This window comes from Ambystoma mexicanum, chromosome 10 (assembly GCF_040938575.1).
Source record: "Ambystoma mexicanum isolate Mex_15411 chromosome 10, UKY_AmexF1_1, whole genome shotgun sequence".
Lineage (NCBI taxonomy): Eukaryota > Metazoa > Chordata > Amphibia > Caudata > Ambystomatidae > Ambystoma > Ambystoma mexicanum.
In genome coordinates, this window is record NC_090932.1 from 1555524517 (window position 1) to 1555539485 (window position 14969).

At 44.8% G+C, this 14969-nt stretch overlaps 1 protein-coding gene across 12 annotated transcripts in view; it reads right to left on the reverse strand.

Moving 5' to 3' along the window:
• The window catches only part of PRR14L (proline rich 14 like), an 857487-nt gene that overhangs the window by 624140 nt on the left and 218378 nt on the right, over positions 1-14969 (reverse strand). For all 12 annotated transcript variants that reach the window (XM_069619830.1, XM_069619828.1, XM_069619834.1 and 9 more), the window contains exon 4: positions 1060-6325. In XM_069619830.1, coding sequence (XP_069475931.1) covers positions 1060-6325 — 5266 coding nt within the window. The remainder of the gene's footprint in view (positions 1-1059; positions 6326-14969) is intronic.

Below are 14969 nucleotides of genomic sequence, written 5' to 3' on the forward strand. Positions count from 1 at the left end.
GGGTGGGTGGCTATCTCTCTCACAGCTCTCCCCCTCTCTCCCAGGCATTCCCATGTACTTCAAAGAACGTAAGAAGCATTTTCAAGTATAAGAAAAAGGAACCCTTCTGCTATGAGCAGATTAGGCACTGCTTATAATCGTGTGATCCATCTCAGCTGAACAGTTTTAAAAATGAATCAAAGATTTACATATATGGATGGGAGAGGGAGTTATGAACCAGTGTAAGTGATGATTCTTGGGGACATTTTGGAACAGAGCCAAAGGCTTTTCAAGATCTATTTTTAACAGAAAATGTGGATAGAAAATGGTGGTAGAAATACCAGACTACATTGTACATAATTAATTCTGCTCCATCTCACTTGTTCTAGAGAAATTGTGGGGAAATGGCAAACTAGCCTACAGGTGGTGGGCATGCCATATACAAGATATTCCAGAAAGAGGTCTTGGTCCAGATAAGAGACATTACTGATCTCCTGTTGAACCAAAGTTTGATCATTCTGGGGATGTCGATAGGAGGAGCACTCGTTCCCCACTACGGACACATCTGCTCACGGCAGCCAAAACACTTGCTTGACACTGGAAGAACTTAGAAGGTCCTGCTGTAGGGCCATTGTGGTTTACAATATGGAAAAAACCTACTGCCTAGAAAATTTGCAACCATTAACGATAGATTCTCTGACTATTTGCGAACCTCGTCTCATTTTATTGATTGTGAAAAAAACTCCACAAAAGGCTGTCGGACGTGCTATGCCGAGAACATTTTCCTTGGCTTAGTCTGGATAACATTTCATCTGGCACTAAGAAGATGGAGTTCAGTGGTGGCATTTTATGTTCTAGATTTTTGATGGAGCTTTAATGGGAGGGAAGAGTGCCTACGGGTTATTGTATGTTAGTATCTTTTGGATAAATAGTTGCCTTGTTTAATGTCCTTATAGCAACCATGGATGTTGATACCATCTAATTACACTGCAACTAGGATTATTAAAACTTAAAAACAAAATGTTAGGAATTCCATATTTACATAACAGCACAAAAATAAACACGATTGGAAAACTTTACCTGATCTTAATGTTCACTGGAGGCTGCCAAGCATTGGAGTGGACATCGGGGAAAACAGGAGGCGAGGTGGTCACACCATGCTGGCTCCATGTGGACAGGACTCGGCCCAACGAGTAGGGAAGAGAGGAGAATGGCTCATCTGTGATGGAAGCTTGACTTTTCATACCCTTTAAGCCCTGTGTGAACTGTGCCATGAAAAGTCTCTGGACAGTGGGTATTCTACTGCCCAGATGACGCCTCCTTGTCCAGACCCGGTAGCATCCAGGAGAAGAAAGTGCTAAAACGGTGTGAAGGCCATGGATGGAGCACCCAGTGTGGCTCCTGCTCATAGAGCTGCGCCCACGTTCATGAGTGGTGTCAGTGGCCTCAATGGACCTCAAACACAACGGCCGCGGCTTCAGCTCTCCCCCAAAACTGAAGTCTTCCCTAAAAATATTGGAAGCTTCGGTTGCTGAGGGGCTCTGAGACATGAAGAAAGAAAGAGTCCATTCTGAAGGCTGTGATGAAAGGCTGTCTGAGTCCCATCTGCCAGGTGTGAAGTGCTGTACGGAGGGTCTGGCAAATTCTAATAATTGTCTGGAGTCCAGTTTTAGGTGAAAAGACATGGGGAAGCTTGGAGCACCAAAGGACACTGCAGGTCCACTATTGCATAAGGTTGTACAGTGTATCTTTGCCGGCCCACCAGGATAAAGTGCCATGGGCTGGTTACTGAAAGGTGCTGGGCCTTCTTTGGAAAAAACAGAGGACCAACTATTGCTGCCATGGGAGTCCATTCTCATCTTGATGCATGAAAAAATCTCTAGCAATCTGTTGGATCGTAGCAAGGTGAAACGGTCTGGGAGCATTACGCTTTTGGAGGAAGAAAGACCTGATGGCTTTACATTGAGGCAGGTCTGTGCTGGACGCAGCAGCTTGCTTGCCATCAAGGACAGCCTGTCTAGCAACACCGCCTCTTTGGTAGACTTTCTCAATTTCAAGCAATTCAGAAGCTGACAGTTTCCTTGTCTCTGCTTCGGCATGAGGGCTGGTAACTGCTCTGCACGGGATTCTGTACCTCGCACGTTGACTGTTCTGTTTACAAAGTGAACTGGGGTGGGTTCACTTTGGGGCGAAGGCTCTGGTGACATCTTTAAGCAAGAAAGGCTTTTACGTGGCTTCATTTTCCTCACAGTCCTAAGTGGTTCCGGAGGAGGAATCATTTTACACTTGCGGTCTGGCTGTTTCTTAAGACCAAACATTTTGATGGGTTTACAGTCACTTTCTAATGCACCAAAGAGATTGTGCATAGGTGCCCCAGTGTGAGTGGAATCAGACAATGCACATGGTGGAGGAACTTTGGCGCAGCTTAATAAGCATCGGTTAGAATTGCCTGACAACAATGGAGCTTCTGGGTGGGAAGATAGAGCACCAGAGCGACGAGTGGAAATCTTTGGCCTTTTAATTTCTTGTTGCATGCTTTTACTTCCAAGAGCCCGGTAAGTTGACCAATCCTTTACCTCGGTCCTGCAGAGAGACTCATGCCCACAAATGCTGCCGATTTTCAGAGATCTTGTTGAAAGAGCCACTGTTCTAGAGGATTCAGCAGGTGGCTCAGCTGTGTAGCTAGTCTCCTGCATTAAATGTTTAATTTCCAGCCCAGAGCAAAGTCCCGGTTTTAAATTGCCCCCCTGATCAGAAAGGGGCATGGATTCCGATACACGTTTGCTCATCCCTTTAGACACTCTCTTACGCTTGGAAATAACTTGGCCTGTATCAGCTTTGGACACTGACACTACTTGGGCTGCCTTAGCACAGATCTCATCAGGAAGAGGGTGACAGACAATCCCTAAAGGGTATTCAGCCTGGAGATTACACGTCTTTTGAGTGGGCAAGCTTGCCAGACAAGGATTGCACTGTGTCATTTCTGCATCTCCTTCAATATCACTGAAAGATTTTAATCTATATAGACATACATCCTGTGTTGGGCAGTGCTTCATTTCAATGCACTGCATGGCCTTGACGTCCAAACTGTGCAAGCACAATTCAGCAGCAGCAGTTCCTAAACACTCAACATCTCCCATACTCGCATTGCATTCCAAGCTCTGCCTTTTAGCAGATGGTGGTGAAAGGATGTTGCAGGCTTCAAGCTTCGATGGGGCACCTTGGCACAGATCAGGTAGTAAAGAACCTTTCAACATGCTGATGGAATCTTTAGTGTCTGACACAATGTCACAATGCTCAGGCTCTGCTTTAAAACCAAATCCAGTAGAGGGTTGCAATGTGGGTTCAACAGCAGCATTCGTGGTCAAATAAGCTTCAGGTGGCACGCTTTTGGAACAGTCAAATTGAAAAGTTCCTATCAGTGAGGCATTGTCAGTTGAAAATTGCTCACAAGACATTTTGAACTCTGCTATGCAGGGACTAACATGCAGAACATGGTCTTCCAAAGGTGCAGCAGATGCAGAGCGAAGATCCTCATCAGATTGCAAGAGTATCATTACTTCCTTTTGACTTGCACAAAGGAGATCCACTTTGTCTGACTTTAATAAACTTTTGGAAGTAGTCATCACACAATGTTGTCTACCACACACTCCTGGGGATTCAATGTTCTTGCCAACACCACAGCCTGGTGCTCCATGGCACGAACCGATCAATGCATTCCGGTATTCAGTACCTACATTGCCACACTGCTCACGGTCTGCAGGCAAGTCTGAAAATGAGCCTATTGGATCTGGCAGCTCTGCTGAATCAGAAGGATTAATACCCTGTTTATTTTGCCGAAAGCTTGTCGTGCATTCTCTCTCTGGCAATACTCTCCTTGTGACAGTCAATTGTTTCAACAGCTTTGGGAGACCAATTTCATTGGGGGTTGTGGGGGTCTTATGCTCCAAGCAAGCGAGGAGTGATATTGCCCCAGAGCAACTACTGCCACTCGCAGGCTTTAAGCCATATTCCAGACATACCTTAGATGAAAGGATGTGGCTTGGGCTGCTACTCAAATTGGGAGCTTGTTCAGAACAATGTTGAGACACGCTAAATTTAAGGTCAGAGGACTCCATAGCATCAAGAGACGAGCTTCCAAGGGCCAAAGGGAATTCAACTTGGTTTCCACCATTCAGAATGCCCGATTCCAAGCCTGCCGGAGAGGCGCTCAGGCCAGAAACTATAGATAAATTAAGATTACTTTTGTTGTGTTCCTCCGAGTCGTTCTGCAAAGGCACAGCCGATGGTGATATAGGATATTCAGAATGCAGAGAGGAAGGGTGACTTCCTGAGACATGTGAATGCATTTTTTTTGCAATACCGTTTTCACAATCACAGCTGCTGTCATTTTCAAAAGCAGACTTAGCTTCCACAACACAATTTGTATCCAAATGCAAGACACTAGTGGTATGGGGCAATGTTCTGCACATGGTATTTAAGGCATCCTCTTTTGAGCATTCAATTTTGTTTCTTGCATGCTGGTCCTTAAGAGTTACATTGGCTTCCACCTCTGTATTGTGTAATGCACAAATGTTTAAGGCAGTACTGGACGCTAGGGGACTATAAGTTCTGCATGCATTGTTTACAGATTCACTCTGTGCAGCTCCAGTGTCGCAAGTGTCCATAAACTCTGTGTGTGCAGTGGATATGTTTTGTCCATTAGCAGTGTCCTTGAGAAAATCAGCGTCCTTTATATCCTCAGTTCGCTGCCCATCATGCATGGTGTCCCTTTCAGCATACCGTTCTCTGTCTGACATCTGACTAATAAGGAAACTGTTGTCCAAGCAGTCCCTATGAGAGGATGTGGGTGCTTCAATAGTCACTGAATTGAGGTTGTTTAAGTCTTTGGCACTGTGGTAAACTGAGTCCCTAGCATCTGCTCCCTTGTCCGCCTGCAGATGTTCATGATCCAGAACAGGCGTTTGAATCTTTTCCCAGTTCTTACTGTCATCTTTCTGATGTACCTCCATGTGGTTACCAGCCTCAGATGTGCTCAAGCTCACAGGTTGAAGGATTGACTCTGTACAACCCAGATTTACACACGACCCTATGCTGCAGTGGGGCCTGTTGGGAGCATGTGCACTGGGACAAACACACTGCTTTTCCATATCAGAATACATGCCTTTGCAAGACAGGGGCTTCTCTTTATGCATATCCATGACAGAAGTGTCCATTCTCTTAGTCGGGCACCTGCACAAGCTCTCTTTGACACGTCCCTTTTGCCAATGTGCATCAGACAAGATGTGAGCTGCACAGCAAGTGCAGGAACCTCTGCATACCCCTTCCAAATGAATCCTTTCCTTCTCCGATGACAAAGTGGCTTCAGCTGGAACATGTACTGATTTCTGAGGAACTGGGTCCCAAACAAGTCCACAAATCACAGCGTTGTGCGTTTTTCTGCAAACCTTTCGATTCAGTTCTTTGGAGGATACTTCAGAGGACTCGGCAGACCTACAAAGTATCTGAGAGTCAGACAATGGACTATCTTGGTTTACATGCTGCACAAGAGAGCCAGAACAGACATCAGGTGGTCCATAATCGTCACCTGTACATTCTGCGCCACAATTGCTAATTGCATTAATGACCTCCTCTTGTAGGTTTCCATCATTCCTGCTGAAGCACCCAGCTTTAACTTCCTCAGGCAACAGCTGCTCTTCCATGGTACATTCTTGTAAAGCAAGCTCCTGAACTATTTTGCACACAGCTGTATGATCTGTGCCAGTGCTTGGTTCTGCATGATTGAGTACATGCTCTCCTGGGGATGGTGGTACTGCAACCTCAAAATCACATTTGGAATCAGATATCCTCTCTTTCGTAGTTGGGTTAAAAGAAATGGCACAAGTTGACAGGGGACTGTTTGCAAGGGACTCTACAACATTTTGGTGATCAGGGAGGCAATGGTCAAGCGCAAGGCTGTGAACGTTAGATTCCAGGTTTAGAGAAGACTCATGGTCTACTTGGTTCGAGGTATTGTAAACATCCAGTACTGATGAGACGTGACAGACTTCTGCTGATGTACATTCAGTAGTTGTGTGCGTAGTGTCTGGTGATGGCTCTTTGTTCAAAGGGGTTAAAGTCTTGCGGAGGGGCACATCGTATTTTTCTGAAAGTCCAGAGCTGCTTAGTGGCTGGTCTTCAACTGGGCATTCATCGTCACTCTCAGTGGTGAAAATGTCATTCATTTGCTGCCAATGCACTACACTGCTTGAAGAATTAACCCCAAAGGCTGCCATACACACTGGTGCTTTCTTGCAAGGCATTGGCACTGATTTAAGCAGCAGGTTGACATTTTCATGGTTTTCACCTACAGCAAATAAGACAAAATCAATTTGAAAATGTTAAAGTGCAACACTATTTGTAACCAAAATATAACATTTCTACTGCATTGACTTAATTTTAGAGACAAGTGGATATGCGATGAATGAATCTTTGACATCTCTCCCAAATGTGCATGTAATTTGCATGGGACTTCAGTGCACATGTGTTATGCATGTACATTATAGTAGAGTCCTAAACTATAGACCATTTCGCTTCCACTAAAAGCCTGTTGCCCTTTTAGCACCGCAACATAAAGAAAGCTGCTCAGTCTCACAAATAAATCCGTCCAGCTGTCACAGTCACTGGCCTAGGAAACGTCTGCCTGCACACACTATATTGCATGACAAGCAGAATATCTTTAGAATTGTCAACTCGGTTAGTAACGGAACAGTTGCCTAAATTCGAATTACTATTTGCACACAATGTAATGCCCTTTTTTAATGTTTCATCACACTCTGGTCTGCCGAAGGGTCATTCACACCACAGCTCTCAGGAAGTAACAATAGAAAGCACTATTGGATTGTCAAGTAACAGAACAGAACATACCGGGGAAAAACACATTCTTCTCCAGCTGAGGCCAATCTGGTATGGCTGTGGTCGAGGGGATCCTTTTGTCAAATGTATCCTTTTGTATCCCCCAGCACCCATTCAGTATGCATCCAATTCCAGGGGCACCTCAACCCAACCAGGCCCCACGTTAGGGACAATTCTCATAAATGTGGCAATTCCTCCCTAGCTTAAAGACCCTGGGCTCTTTTGCTGAACTTTGGGACTTTGTACTTGTAATTCTATTTGTTTTCTGCGTTTGTTTCTTTTGATTATAGAGTCTGACAAACTCCATAGGCATAATCTTTTACAACTGTGTCACAAAGCACCTTCAGTGCAGTGCCACAGGGAAGTCTTCCAGATTTCCCAAGGTTTAAATACCTTCTTTGGGATCAACTACTGTTTCCCAGAGCAGTAAAGTGAAATTGACTTTACTTAGCATTGTAACTTTCTAGACCCAGCACACACTATCTTACTGTGCTGGAGGGGTTACTTAGTATCCCCTTTGTCTAGCTTCTTATTTAGCATATGGGAGTAGTTTCTTACATGTAACTCCATTTCTCCAGCGTTGGTATCTTTCATGTATTCACATGCTGTGAATATTTCCTCGTCAGGCTGGGAAACCTCAGTAACTTTCACTTCACGTTTTCCTACGGAAAACTAGTGCCCTATCAACATCCTTTTTGGGTGCTTTAGACCCCACCAATAGGACGTGTGGTATAAATCGTCCCGCCCCCGCAGCTTCCCTTCAGATTTTAACCCTGGCTTTCTCTAGCTTCCACCTACACTAGTATACGATACTCCAGGCACTCTAGACTGAGCATGTACCCGCTATATCCCGACCCTCGCTTTAAGAAATGTCCTCACAGAAATTCAAAGCACACCAAACCCTCCCCCTTCCCCCACAGCTGGGATGCTAACCTCAGCCCCTAATACACCAACAAGAAACAGAAGAAAAACCCCCCCTACCACGCAGGCCCATACTCGCCACCCCCACCCACCTTCCAGTGCCTTCACCCTCACTCAAAAGGAGCGATCCAGAATGTGCGATCACTTGGTGCCCACGCCATTGAGATACATGATCTCATATTGGATCACCTTGAATTTCTAATCATTATTGAATCCTGGCTGCATCCAGCCTCAGGCCCAGCACGCACACTAGCCATTCCACCGGGCTTCACCATATTCTGATCAGATTGCATCAATGTAGTAGGAGGAGGGGTTGCCCTCAGATCCAAAAATCACCTTGAATTCAGGTACTGTCCCTGTGACAACTTGGAAGGCTACAAACTACTCCTTGTCAAACTTATCATTAATTCCAATACTACTATTAATCTCCTCATCACAAGTAGAGCTCCTAACCACCCTGAATCAGACATTCCACTCCTCATCACGCCCTACATCAAACCTAACACCAAATTTATATTATTCAGTGTCCTCAATCTTGGCTTTAACGATACCTCGGACCACAAAACAAGGGCCCTCCCTTTGTTCCTCTCCTACTGACATGAATTTCACACAACTCGTGAATGCACCTACTCATGTCAAAGGTAGGACGCTTGATTGGATACTCACCCTTAACACTAGACAATCCATCGACTATCTCTAATATCAATTGGTCTGATCACCACCTCATCTGCTTCCAAATTCTCACAAAGAGTAGCAACCAGGGACATGACACCCCTCAGCCCCATCGAAATATGGAACACGAAAAACCTCTCAGTTGAAACTATCACACCTGTCCTGCTAAAGGCACTCGCTGCACAAACCAATACTGACACAGAGCCTAGTTGCCTTGCAGATAACTATCATACCTGCCTCACCATCACAATTAATGCATTAGTACCAATCAAAACCAAAAATCCACGGCCAGCCAAACGTTCTAATTTTTGGTTTAACGATAAGTTAATAGAGTTAAGATGTAATAAAAGGGCGATGGAACATATCCATTCAAAAACCAGAACTCTACGTTCCGGTAAAGGCCTTCACTACAGCTAACCAAATTTATAAATCAACATTAATAGAACAAAATGCGAATGCTCTTAATACACGAATCACTAATGCCGAGTCAAAATCCAAAGAGCTCTTTGCCATACTAAAAGAACTGTAAAGCCCCTTACCTATAACTACCCCCAACAAACACTAGCAAAGTATGGTGTACCACCATACAAAATGCACTGGCATCAAAAATTGATACACTCCAAAACAAAATCCTAGCTAAAATAAAACTTCTCTGGTCATCAAAAAAAAAAAAACTTCCATAGCATTGGACTTCGAACCCATGAATCCAACAACAGCATTTAAATTCTCGCAGGTCACTCAAAATCAAGTCCTCGATACCATCTGTAAACGCAAAGCCTCCAACTGCAAAGGAGACTGCTTCCCAGCCAAACTCGTCAAACTATGCGCTCCCACGCTAGTAACCACCATCACCAAATTTATTAACACCTCATTCACCTCCATGGTGGTCCCTGCCAGCAGCAAAGAAGCATGCGTCACCCCATTGCTTAAAAAACTCTCGACCCAGCGATTCCTACACATTATCATCCAATAACCACTGTAACGTTACTGGTAATAAAATAAATCGATAAAATAGCCTACTCACAAATTCAAAACTACTTGGAAGGGAACCTCCTCTTAGGTGCCAGAGAATCTGGCTTTCGGCCTAATCATAGCACCGAAACGGCACTCAGACTTAAAAATCCAAATTGATATCATTAAGGACATCGGAAACCTCAGCATTCTCTTACTAGTAGACTTATCTGGTACATTATGACAAACTCTGCAACACTCTGTTTGCCAGTTTCAACATCTCCCAAGAAGCCACTTGCTGGGTCAAGTCATTCCTAGCTGATCGTACCTCTAGAATAAGTATAGGAGGATAGGAAAGGAAGCAGCCGACCCCATCCGAGTCCCAATAGGAGTCCCACAAGGCTACTGCCTATCACCAACTCTCTAAAATACCTACACTAAGCTACTCTTTGCAGCACTAGATAATATGGGAGTGATCTACACTAATTTTGCCGATGATCCTGTGGGCTACACTGACCCGCTGAACAGAATTTCTCCAAAACCAAGCTGTGCTTCAACAGGAACAGCAAAATGTTTGCGCTGGTTCCAGTGCGCACCATGGCCTCAAAACTGCATTGTGCAGCAACAAAAAGATGCCTGCACCATCTTGCCAAGCACATATTGGGCAGGATGGAACAAGGGGGCACACTAAGGGACCTTGCCAGTGTGTTATTACATATACATAAGAAACAGAGTGAAAAAGCAGCGCTGTTTTGCTGCCAGACCAAAGTCCCCATTAAAAAGGAAACTTTTGTTACCTTTAAAATAATGCTGCTGACACTATTTTCATCTGCTCTTCCTTAAACCACTGTGATTAATAAGGACCCGACCATGCCCAGTCATATCCCCATTGTGCTTCAGCAAAATCAAGCATGACCCCTGAATGACAGGCTCGGTAAAGCCAAATCTGGAGAAAAAAAAGGCCCAAGAAACTTCACTTTCTGCAGTGCACGGGAAACGCTTTATTTTGTGCTACAAAGGGTCAAAGGAATGAACCCTGCAAAAGAAACAGGAGACCTTTGCCTTGTACAGACTGTTGTGTACAAGGAAAGAACTATGGCTGCAGAACAGTGTGTGAATTTGATGGAGATGAAAAACCGAATTTAAAAAGAAATCCAGCTTTTCACCACACATGGGAAATGTACTTTTGCAAAATAAAGGAAAATATCTGTTTTAAAAGGGCATGTTGGATAAGGCCCTGCCCTTATCTAGCTATGTGAAGGGGATTGTGATGTGAAAATACAATGAAGGAAATGGTTACATTGAACAGATTTTCTCACAATACAGAGGCAAAATAAATACAATTAATTCAAACTTCAGTGGCTGCTGGGGGGGATGTCAGCTTAAAAAAAAAGAAAATAGGTTTCTGCTGAGAGGATGACGGAAACAAAAGGGCCTCTCAGTAGATACTAACACCTCCGTGATAATTACTAGGTTGGACAGAATCTAGTCTAGGCTGAACCCACTGACAATGGAATTTCCAGGACAAGGACCTGTGAAAAGAAAGTCACGTCTTTGTGATTTCTACAGGAGGCTTCAGAGGAGATCGCCAAGACCCACCCCCGTACCCTTCATGGGGGTAGCCTGGAAGCCATTCCCAAATATGGGGGACAAAGGACTGCCATTTGTTTCCAAAGACTATTTATGAATAAAAATGTAAAGATGTTTATCTCTGTGTTATGAAGGATTTCTGAACTCTGACCTGGAGGGGCAGAGGTTCAGAAGGCCAACCTAGTTTCTTGGAACAGGGTAACCTCTGGACAAGCCAGACCAATCGAGGTAGCTATGGCAGGCGGTCAAGACTAAGTCTCAGGAGGGGTGAGGGTGACTGAAAGACCTCAATGAGCATACAAAGCAAGGACACTTACAAATTACTCCAGACAGGTGTTATATTAAAAATATTGACACATTTATTACAAGGCCTTTGTAACATAGACCATAGCAAAGAATCACAGTAACACTAAGTAAACCAACGCATCACACTCAATATAATATATATATATATACACACAAGACCATTGGGGTCCAAAGGGTTAAATGCACGAAGTGCAGGTAATCTGTAGACCCAGTTCCACATCAATAATACACCTAAGAGGCAGTCCAAGCCCTACGACGAGAGGAGCCTTGCGCTCAATAGTACATGCACGCGCTTGTGCCAATGGGCAGGATAAGGTCTCTTCAAGAATATCTAGCAGCTCAGGAAGGTGAATGAGACGATGCAGAACAAGTTCCCACTATTCAAGAAGGACCTCCACTTGAGGGCAGAGGCAGTGTGAGAGTGTGGGATGGAGTTGCTATTTCGCAATAGCTGTGGAAAGGAAAGTGTCCCTCAGGGGGCACTCGTACATAAAAATGGGTTCCTGCGCTAGGGGCCACCAGTTGGGGTAAGAAGTACTCACCGGTCCCCGACGCAGGCAGAACCAAACTTTGCCAGTTCTGTCCACTTCGATGGCAGGTTCGAATGCGCCAAAATGGACGTCTCTGCACCTTACAGTACCCAAGATACAGCGATGATTCCCAAACAGGACAGTGACGATTTCTCGGCTACGGGTGGAGGAATCTGCCAAATTTCACTGCAGCAGGCTTCCAGGGGCAAGAAGGTCACAAATGCAGTGAATTTGCACTAGTCATTGCTGCGGCACGGCAACACGGTAACCGCGTTTACTCCAGTCCTGGCGCACTTGTCTCACTTCAGACTTGGAAATGCCTAGTGTACGAAATTCGGTGTGAGGATGCCATGGACACAGAGCTAGTAGTATACCAAGATTCGAGGGCCTCCTCGAAACGGCGGCGGTGACAAAGCAAAGCAACTGGGTCAGCTGGTCAGTCCACTGGTTGGCCCAGGGACACTTCTGAGAAAGCTTACTTGCAGGGTTTGATGAAGGTGCCGAGAATAGTTGGTCCCACTATTCCAATGGGTCGAAGCATCTTCGCAGACCTTCTCGGACAACCAGATGCAGAGGGGTCCCACGGAACGACAGCAGGCTCAGGGTGCCAAACCTTCCAGCGGGTCAGAAGCGGTAACTCGACTTCGTGTTGCAGGATACTTGGCTCCTATCCTTTGTTCGGTTTGAACTCAGGAGATCGACATGGTAGTGTTGTTTTCAGCCTCCGCTCATCCAAAGTTCGCTTGGCGCCAAAACGGAGAGGATCCTATGGGAGATCTGCTCACAAACACACTCCATACGTGGACCAATCACAGACCACGGTGATCCCAGGCATTCAGGGCACTCAAGACTCTGGCACCCAGGATGTGTATTGGGATCAGACATCTCAGCCCACATCCTGGAGGCAAACATGCAAGGCATGCGGAAGCCCGTGAAAGCATTGAGATATGTGGGAAAGTGCATGACAAAATAAGAACCGACACGAGTCGACTCGACCTGGGGAAGGTGAAGGGGCAAGGTGGCCAAATGACAGGACAAAACCTCGTGGCATGGCCATTTTGGAGCCAGGCCACCTGTTTGTGCCAAATGCAGTTAACGCAATTACCATGGTGAGAAAGAGTTAAAAAAAATGCGGAGTGATAGCTGCCACTAGTCCTGTCCATGACACATCTGCACAGTTCATAAGTCCAGCGAGAGTTTCTAGGGCCTTTGGAAATAACTAGAGACCCACGGGTGCTCTATGGTAAAAGACATTTCACACTTGTTACATGTTGCACAAAAGCTGCAACATGAGGAAAGGACTAAGGGAAACAAAGTCTACCAGTACTGACTGTCTTAAGGGCATGGCAGTTTCCCCATAAAAAGTGTGCGAAAGCCCAGAGGAGTGCAGCTGAAGGCTGTGGTTCTCTGGCAAAGTCAGTCAATGTTGTCTGAACAGCAGTAAAAGGTTTGGGGGTTGACACATGGAGGGAAAATTACATACAATTATGAAATCTTTCCTAACACCCTGCAGCAAGACTTTGTAAAAATGTAAAAAGTTTGCAGTTTAAAAAAGTGATTTTATGGACTTTCATTTAAGACATGGTAGAATTCACTGACCCCCTGGGAATAGATATGGCAAAGATTCAGGGATTACAAGGAAAGTATCCATGATGCCAATGCAAATTTTCATATTTCCATTCATTATGATGATCCACACATGTATAAAGGTATGCAAGTTTAGGCCGAACGTTTCACACTGAAAAGTGCGAAAAACTGGTAGAAGGGCGAAACAATGTCTCACAAACTGGAGGATTGGACTGCCATGTGCTGCATAAGATATGTAACCTGTTTATGTAATTTGTTTAGATGTTTCCACTGTATAAAGGTGCCATTTATGGCAAAACAGGATTTTAGTTAAAGTAATTGTGGGAGGTTTTGGACATTGTAAAACTCACATCATAAATCTGACATCCTCCGCTTGAAATCCAACCAGCTGAGAGCGAGGCATGGACTAGCACCTCAGACCAATCCTGTCAGAGGCGTGCTTAACTAAACCTGTCCAGCCATATACTTTGATGATGTCCTATGCATTATAAATAAGAATCCCTGACAAGACTCCAGACGGACTCTTCCTGAAGTTACTGCGCTGCTTTCCTGACCTGCTTCATCCAGATTCCAGCCCCACTACCAGGCCAAAGCATTGCTGACCCAACTCCAGAGCCCACTGCAAAACCCAAGCATTGCTGATCCTATTCCCTGCAAGGCCTTAATTCTGAAAACCCACTAATCTCCCATTAAAAAGGAGAAAGCTGTGGTATTCCTTTGGGAAGAATCCTGAACCAGCCTGGCTTGCTGCCCACTAACTGCATGCCCGCTGCAATCCTGCCATCCAGCTGACCTTGAGTATCCAGTGACCAGAATTGCCATTCCACTGTCCTTGCCATCCGGTGACCAGAACAGCTCAGCCGTGTGGTGACCAGAACCTGTTGACGGTCCAAAAATCCCCAAACTAAAAGTGGACTGAGTATTATCCCTACCCCATAGAAACCAATAACATATCTTGTCTTGCCTATGACCTTATCCCCCCTATCTAACCCATCCTATTCTTATACTGATAACTTGTTAAAAACTGTTAGAATTATCTGTGCACCCTGCCCGTGACTTTCTAAATTGCTAGTGCCATTGTTTTTCAAATTTTGTCTTGTGTAATCCTAAACCATTAGTCCTATTTCGAGTGATCGGACTGGTTTCCACCAGGGTTGGGCGCTGGGGTGACAGGGTTGAAATCGCGAATCAACCTTGGATCTTACTGTGTCCATCTTTGGTGGTCCAGTCTGAATACTCTAGTTTAGAGTAAAACTGTTCTTGTCACAACCGATTTCCTTTCCTATTTTACGGCATTATTTTGCTCAAAGCGCTCCTTTTTAGATCTTGCATAACTCATCCAGTTTCATAGCTAGAGACCTATTTTCAACTCTAGAGTGTCCCAGAGTTATATATCTATCCCCCAACCCAAACACCGCACTCCAAATCAGAGTATTTTACACTTTTATTAAAAACGTGTTTGGGTAATTTAAAGAGGGAATTGAAAAGAAATGCAACTTTTAGACGCGTCATTGGCTGCAATCTGTTCTAAAATGTCCA